General features: G+C 47.3%; 1 protein-coding gene and 1 long non-coding RNA gene across 2 annotated transcripts; both read right to left on the bottom strand.

The window, feature by feature from the left end:
- Window positions 1-30: 30 nt before the first annotated feature.
- On the bottom strand, window positions 31-979 carry LOC106001873. The gene is made up of 3 exons (XR_001175864.1): window positions 840-979; window positions 225-266; window positions 31-145 (listed from the first exon to the last, which is right to left on the bottom strand). It is a non-coding gene; the product is annotated as an uncharacterized LOC106001873 (long non-coding RNA).
- Window positions 980-1,062: 83 nt separating this feature from the next.
- LOC106001869 (uncharacterized protein CXorf49-like) lies at window positions 1,063-2,994 on the bottom strand. The gene is made up of 3 exons (XM_013036823.1): window positions 2,779-2,994; window positions 1,689-1,845; window positions 1,063-1,211 (listed from the first exon to the last, which is right to left on the bottom strand). The coding sequence occupies exons 1-3, from the start codon at window positions 2,992-2,994 to the stop codon at window positions 1,063-1,065; spliced, it is 522 nt and encodes a 173-aa protein (XP_012892277.1).
- Between the last annotated feature and the right edge of the window lie 4,768 nt (window positions 2,995-7,762).

Here is a 7,762-nt window from a genome sequence, read left to right as displayed (position 1 = left end):
TTAAAACTGTTATGAACTGGGGTTGTAGGGCTTAAACAAGGGGTCAAAAGGACAAACTGGATGAAGAAGAACTCAACTGAAGAAGGTGGGTGACAACTCTGGACTACAGGTACTAGCTGTATCTCTTGAAGATGGTGTGTTCATTCTGTGAAACCAAGAAGAATTGAGGCCAGCCTGAGACTCTCTTCAAATGTTGAGAAGTGGAAAGTTGGAGTAACACTTACCTCCCAGCGACTGGAACTTCTCAGTGAGGGACTGAATGGCCTCTAAAACGGAAAAGCATAAGTGAGTATTCCCACATTTGGAATGCCACTGTCTTGCTCCTTGATGTCCCCAAGGGAACTTATAACCCCCCCCCCCCCGCCAATTGACTCCCTTAGCTAGTGTCAAAGAGCTTTGGGACTGATCCCACCCATCACTAGAATTCAAAATTGAAATTTCTTCCATACGTAAACAATTGAACTAGGATTTCTCAAGGCTTTGGCATGACAGAAATATTCAGTTAAAGGCAAATAAGACATAATAAATACCAGAGAAGGCACTCCAGCCAACACTTATAAAGAAAATAAAGGAGGTATCTCTAAAGGCCATGAGAGAAGAACTCTGGTACTGGTTGCCAGAATCCATGCTGAGTTTTGACAATACACTGCTTTTTGAGGCATGACCCAGCAGTCAAGACACAGAAGGCTGAAGGAAAAGCCTCCTTGGTTTCTTCTCCAAGGGGAATGTTAATCTTTGTAATGCTATCTGGACATGTAGAAAGCCCTGCCCCAAGTACAAAAGCATCCAGGCATCTCTTCTTGCTCCTGCCCCTGTCTCTGCCCTGGGCCCCACCATACCTACTCGTTCCTTGAGATTCTCTATATCTGTATGTAGCGTCAGACACTAGCCCAGTAAGGAAGAAGGAAAAAGAGACAACAGTTAGTGTGCTGGCCTCCTCTCTCTCTTCATCCTCTGCTTTGTCCTGAGCCCTTACACCCCCTCCCATATCCTACAGTTCTGTGCAAGAGAAAGGGTGGTTTCCTTTCTTCAAGGGATATATGATAAGATTAAGCATGTATGTTAATTTAACCTGGACAAGGAGCCCACCATCTCGTTGGGGCTAGCATTCCCAGGGACTAGAGAAGATATTACCCGGGCACAACCAGGTTGTCCAGATGGTTCTTGTGGCCTTTCTGGACCATGGGAATGCATAGGTGGCTCCTGGTAATCTGAAATAGAACACAAAATTCCAGCTTTCTTGGAGGCAGGACTTCCTGAGAGTCTGGCGGACTCTCAAATGAGGTAGCGTCCCCCTCTGCTGGCAGCAACTTGCCTCTGCTGTACCCAGCATCCCCACTGCTTCCTGAGCCTGCTTTTTCTTACCCTGAAATGTCACTCAAGCTATCAACTCAGGCCCTCTAGTACTGTGGCTCTCAACTGGATGCTAGAAAAGGTTCTGATGTGCTGAAAGTCTATTTTTGGATTGTAGTTGAGCACCGTTACTAGTCATCTTTCTGCACACTCCCCACCTAAGAGACAATGTGCTGACCAGCCCTGTCGTCACACCATTGGTCCTGGGGAAATGCTGTCCGGGTAAGGAGGCAATCTTTCTCCTGAGTCCTCTTTCTCCTCCAGAAGGAACAGAAATCGATGTCTCTATCATCCAACCCCTGTCCCCCCCACTTCTCACAAACCCCAAGACTCACCAGTAGTTGCAGGACCTGTGGGTGGGATGCGCTGCTGTCTCTGGGGGAAGGGCTGTGATTTCATTTGAACAGGTGAGTCTCCAGTGTGGTGATAACCACCGCTGATTTCTCCCCCATGTATTGACAAGTTGGGTTGATCTGGCCTGTATTTTGAAAGCTAAAAGGAAAATTTCTGAGTATGCATTTTTAAACAGACAAAAAGGAAAACAGACAACTGTTTCTTTCCCCTTACTTTACCATTCTTTTTGTTTACTGTTTTATTACATAATGTGTATTATGAATGGAGTGTATCATTATAGTACTTCTTAACTCATATACTTCAATCATATCCATGTCCTTATTACTGTCTACTCTCTTATTCCTATTTTCCCACTCTTTTTAAAATCTCTTTTTGCAATTTATTAAATGGTTATCAGTGTGACCTGTTCATTATGGATTCACATACTGGCTATCACATAGTCCCCACCCTCCTGCCCTTCTTTCCCACCTTCCACCAGTTCCCTCAGATTGGCCTCACATTCGTGGTCATGTCCATTTACTTGCTTTATAGCTACCTTCTGCACATCTGAGGAATCATGCAGTATTTGTCTTTTTGAGTCTAGCTTAGCCACTTAATATAATGCAACTCCATCCATTGTGAGAAGCTCACTTAATTAGCACTTTCTGCCTCTGTCAGCCTCACGCCAGGAGGCAGAGCCAACCAAGGAAGTGCACTGAGTATGAAAAATACCAGGACTAGTTCCAGGCAGGCTTACAGAAGATCTGGGAGGGAGCAATCAGGAGGCTGATGAGCTACAAGCTGCGCAGCCCAGACTAAGCAGACTCCAGACTCAGATTCACAGCCAGCCCTGCTTCTATCTCAGCCCCTGTCTGGAAAGGCAGAAAATGAAGAGCCTGGCAAACCCTGACTAGCATCTAGCAAGTGCTCTCATGATATCCCCATACGACAAGGACCCTGGATTGGGCATCCTAATGCCTATGGACCACCAGTAACAATCCCTGAACAAAAAGCAGGGGGAATGTGGGCAGAGATGCGTGCACTGGTGAAGGGAGGTGCATGGTGAGAGGAAGGGGAAGATGGTTTACTCACCTGGGCCTGCAGACCAGGATCTCTATTTGCCTCATCATCTTCTCTAGCCACTGAGCAGGACTTCCTTCTCCTCCAACCCCCATATCTCTTTAGATTGCTGTCTTGCTTGTACTGCTTTGGGCTAAGATGCAGAGAGGAAGGTGCCTTGGGACCCCCAAATGGAGGAACACCTGAGATCGGGAGTAATGCAGCTGCTTCCAGGGGAGGCGTCTTCATTATCTGCCTCCAAGAAGGGGTGTTTCTCCCCAGAGTAACTCTTGAAGGACCCTCTGGGAATTTCCTCTCTTCAGCCACTTTCTTTGTAAGATTGGCCCTGGGCATGTCACCTGTAGCAGGAGTGGCAGCGGCAGCAGCAGCAGCAGCAGCAGCAGCAGCAGGAGCAGCAGCAGCAGCAGCAGCAGCTCCTGGGTATTCCTTGATCACACTTTGTTTTGTCTTACAGGAAGTTTCTTCCAGCCATCTCTGCCTTTCTTTGATTGTCTTTAGTTCCCCGGGAGAAAGGGGTAGAGAATCATCAGGCATATCTTCATTATGGTCATCAGAGCTTCCACTTAGGCCTTCTGATTCCTTGGGGCTCTCAGAATCAGCTGGGCGTCTACGACTCAATGTATGGGGCAGCCTTCTCTGTGGCTTCCTCCGCGGCTTCCTTTGACACTCTTCTGAAGTCTCATTGTCAGAGGAGGACCACTGCATGTTCTGGCTGGCCAATTTGCTAGCTTCTCTGGCTTTCTTTCTCTCCTCCCAAGCTCTGCGAGGCTTGGACTTAATGGGCTGTGGAGCAGTGGCAGAGGCCTGCTGTGATTCCATGAGGCTAGGGACCAGAGTGCTTGTCCCCCTGGGGACGAGTGCACCTCTCCCCCTAGGGGCTGGGGCTGCTTCTCCCCAAGCGGCAGCACAGCTTTCCTGTCTAGGTATTCTGACCTGGCCTCGTGCCACACGGTAGGTCCTGTGATCCTTGAGCGTAGCCTCAACATTGAAGTTGACCACTGAACACAGAGTACCCTTCCTCTTTTTTGCGGAGGAGCCAGCTTCTCCCCTGCCACCCTGAATTTCAGCTGCTCCTGACGAGACTGTTTCTAACTTGGGCTCTGACTCAAACCTGTAGCTTTGAGGCTCAGTGTGGCCTCTGACTATTTGTGGAGGTCCGGAATCACGGGCGAGACCAGGTGCCCTGGGACCTCCTCGGCGGCCCCTATAGACATTGAAGCGATTCCCACCCTCCGCCCCTAAACCGCGTCCCCGGCCAAACATCTCACGCTGAGAGTTCATATCCCAAGCGTCTAGCTGGGGAGACCGTTGGTGTGGTCACCGCGTGACCGGAGTGACGTTCACAGATGCCACGCAGGAGCCACGAACGTCTGCATCCAATAACGCCAGGCTTTCCTGCCTTCGTGGACACTACATGGCCATCCCATTGGCCTGCCTTCTGCCAGCCAAGTCACATTTTGTTGTCATGCCACCCACGGCCCTAGCCAATAGGAATTAGACTAGCTTCTTTGCAGCTAACCCCCCTGGGTTCCCGTGATGGACAGATCGACGAGCCAGTGAGTGAGGGCGGAGCCTGGTGGTCAGAGGGTGTGTCCTCCTTTTCCCTTTTCCAGATTCTTCAGTCCAGGTACCCAGTTTAGAAAGAGAGCCCTACCCCTGAGCCTTGTCTTCCCATGTGTAAAGTTGGACAATACCATCGTTTCACTCAGGGGCTTCTGAGGATTCAGGGTAATGGTGGATGTGGAGGCCCAGCGCAGAAAGGATTTTGTTGGTGGTGGTGGTGGTCGTGGGTCTTGAAATCTGGGCCTGGGTGCTGTCTCTGAGTTCTTCAGCTCAAGACTGAGCACTCTACCAATTGAGCCACAGCGCCACTTCTGGTTTTCTGGTGGTTTTTTTATTGGAGATAAGAGTCTCACAGACTTCCCTGCCTGGGCTGGCTTTGAAGCGCAACCCTCAGATCTCAGCCTCCTGAGTAGCTAGGATTACAGGCGTGAGCCACTGGCGCCTGACAAGAAAGGATTTTTGACATCCCACTGGTAGAAAACACCCTGAACATCAATACACCATCACCATCATACACCTACTGCTACATGAGGTTGATTACTGTAGTAATCAAGTAGTAATTATGAAGCCTGTACACCCCACAAACGATCTTTCTCCCACCCCCCGAAAATGTATAAGGACCAGTGATGACAGACTATGGGCTTCCTCCTTTTCCCTATCAGTTTGGCTGTATTGCTGTGAATCAGGCTTGAGTCCCTTTTCACACAACCCTTGATGACTAGCTTTGTTAGCCCTGCCTTCTCCCTCTGAACACATGGTCTCCCTGTTCATAGTCAAAGGAAACCTGCATGACCATGACACTATTGTTATAGCAATGCACATTAATGGCACTGGTGGGAGCTGAGCCTTTAGTCTGCAAGTGGTAATGGGCAGATTCTATGACTCAGATCAGAGAAGTCCATCTAGACCCTATTGGAAAGGAGTAGGTATATCTTCATTTCTTTCTTTGTCTGCATCCCCTTTTCCCCAAGTGTCCTCTCCAAGCCAGGACAAGTGGGAATTCCTGCAAAGACTCTGATCCTGTCACACCTCTTGCTACTTAGGTCAAAATGAGCTCCGAATGAGGCTGGCTAGTTCATGTTGTCCTAACCTTGATACAGGGATACCGTGAAGCCCCCAGTAAAGTCCTACATGGACCATGTGCCAGGGTTCCCTGGACTACATTTCCCAACAGGATATTTCACCTTGTTGACATAAAACCTGGTCTCCTTTTGAGACTTTTGTTTGAGTGGAAGGAACCATGAGCTAGTCAGCAGCAGTGATTGAGGCCAGCCCTCCTCAGCTTCTCAGTGGTCAGGCATGGTTTTGGCCTCCTTCTGGGGGCTGTTAGGTGAGAACTGCAGTAGTAGATTTTCACGATGAGTCACATCACAGATTTGGGCAACTTTAGACCCATCTGTCCTCAGTCTCCAAGGAATCCTTTCCATATTCACATTTCCTCATTTTCCATTTCTTCTAAGTGGAATGGGATCATTTCTGATTTTTGGCTAGGAATGTCCAGGTATGTTATGGCCACAAGTGTAGGTATAGAGAAAATTCCTGTGAAAAACAGTGGCTAGGCAAAGTGGTGCATGCATGTGATTTCCAGTAATAGGTAAACTACAAGAAGGAGAATTGCAGGCTAAGCTAGCACGTGCATGAAACAAAACCCCCTCCACCACTTAAAATAACCAATGCAGGTCATTCTCAGACTACAGATGACCTGACTTCTCCTACTAAAAATAAATTTCTTCTAAATGAAATTTCTAACCACTTTTCACAAGAAAGTCCTTGTGTGATTCAGCACTAGTAATCACCACTCCAGAGACTCACATGTTACAGGAACATCAGAGTCCTTCTACAAGAGACTGAGGAGCAACATGCCCAGAGTCCCTCCACCTTCTGTTGAGGATTCTAGGCTTGAAGGTAATGGAAAAGGCAGTGCATGGAGGAGAGAGACAACCACTTCTGTCTTCTAGAGGGAAAGGATGGCCGGTCTTGCTTCCAGGCTACCCTGGTACTGCAGTAACAGATTAAAATGAGTGAAGATAGTAGTACTCTCAAGAAGCCGACTCTCATACAAGTAGGATTTTCTCAGTCAGTGGAGAGATTAGTAACAGGTCCAAAACTCCAATCCAGAAGTAGATATTGAGTCTTTTCTGGTATCCAACCACAGTCCTACAAGGACACAGTAGCTAGGGTGGCATTTGGACAAAGGGTGAGATTGCCAGGCACAGCAGGTACAAATTTCTGCCACCCGAGGGAGATAGCGCCTCACTTGAGACTTTGTCAGAATCATCCCTACCCTACATGGCAGCCAGGAACTAGATTTTGGTGATCTCTTTCAGGTGACCGGGAGGCAAATCTGCATTCACCAGATCTGGAAAGGCCACAAGAACCATGTAGAGAACACAGTTGCCCCCGGGTAATGCTTCCTATGGCCTGCAGAAATGCTGACCCCCAGCTAGATGGCGGACCCCATGTGCATGTTAAATGGAAATACATATACCATCTCATTAGGAAACCAGTGGAAAGAGGGAACCTTCTTTCTCTTGAGGATTCTTTGTGAATCTTGCCACAGCGTTGTGGAAAGTGGGGTGAGTAAGGCCCCGGGTAAGAAGGGAAGATGAAGAAAGAGGAGAATAGCAAATTAATAAGTTTTCATTTTCTCTGGTGTCTGCTGGTGCTACAGAATGAAATTTTTTTTAAGTTCAGGGGAAAACTAGCTATGATGGATGATGGGGCAGAGGCAAGATCAGAAACAGAAAGAAACTTGGGGGTCTTGGAGCAGGTACGTGGGGAAGGGCTTTCCATAAATACAGGAGAGTAATACAGTTACCAAAATCTCCTGGGAGGAGAAAGTGAGCAGGCCTGGCCTGGGGTCTCGTGTATGTTGACTGCTGGAACATGTACAAAGAAGAGTGCATTGTCAAAACTTCCTGTGGACCCTGACAATTCCTAAATATCTGAGTTTGACTGACCATTAGAAAACTTCCTATGAAGATCAATATCATGAAAATGGCAATACTTCCCAAGGTTATCTACAAATTCAATGCAATACCTATCAATATTCCAGCCTCATTCTTCAAGGAAATAGAAGCAACAATCCAATAATTCATATGGAACACTAAAAGACCTCAAATAGAAAAACGATCTTTAACAAAAAGAACAGTGCAGAAGGAATAGTAATACCATATTTCAAACTCTACTAGAAAGCCCTAGTAATCAAAACAGCTTGGTACTGGCACAATAACAGACCTGAGGACCAATGGAATAGAACTGAAAACCCAGAAATGAATCCAAAGACCTATAGCCACCTAATTTTCGATAGTGGAGCTAAGAAGTAGAATGGAATAAAGACAACGTCTTCTGTAAATGGTGTTGGCAAAATTGGTTTAGCACTTGTACAAAACTAAACCTAGATCCTTATATATCACCATGCACCAGAATCAAC

Source organism: Dipodomys ordii, unplaced genomic scaffold (assembly GCF_000151885.1).
Source record: "Dipodomys ordii isolate 6190 unplaced genomic scaffold, Dord_2.0 Scaffold544, whole genome shotgun sequence".
NCBI lineage: Eukaryota > Metazoa > Chordata > Mammalia > Rodentia > Heteromyidae > Dipodomys > Dipodomys ordii.
Note: the sequence above shows the minus strand (reverse complement) of the source record. Positions and strands in the feature narration are given on the sequence as shown.

Excerpts from the sequence above, each read along its gene's own strand:
- LOC106001869 (XM_013036823.1), bottom strand. The coding sequence starts at position 2,994 with ATGAAGACGCCTCCCCTGGAAGCAGCTGCATTACTCCCGATCTCAGGT. Across the intron at positions 1,846-2,778 it reads ATCCTGGTCTGCAGGCCCAG|CTTTCAAAATACAGGCCAGA; the intron begins GTGAGTAAACCA and ends TTTTCCTTTTAG. Across the intron at positions 1,212-1,688 it reads CACAGGTCCTGCAACTACTG|ATTACCAGGAGCCACCTATG; the intron begins GTGAGTCTTGGG and ends GTTCTATTTCAG.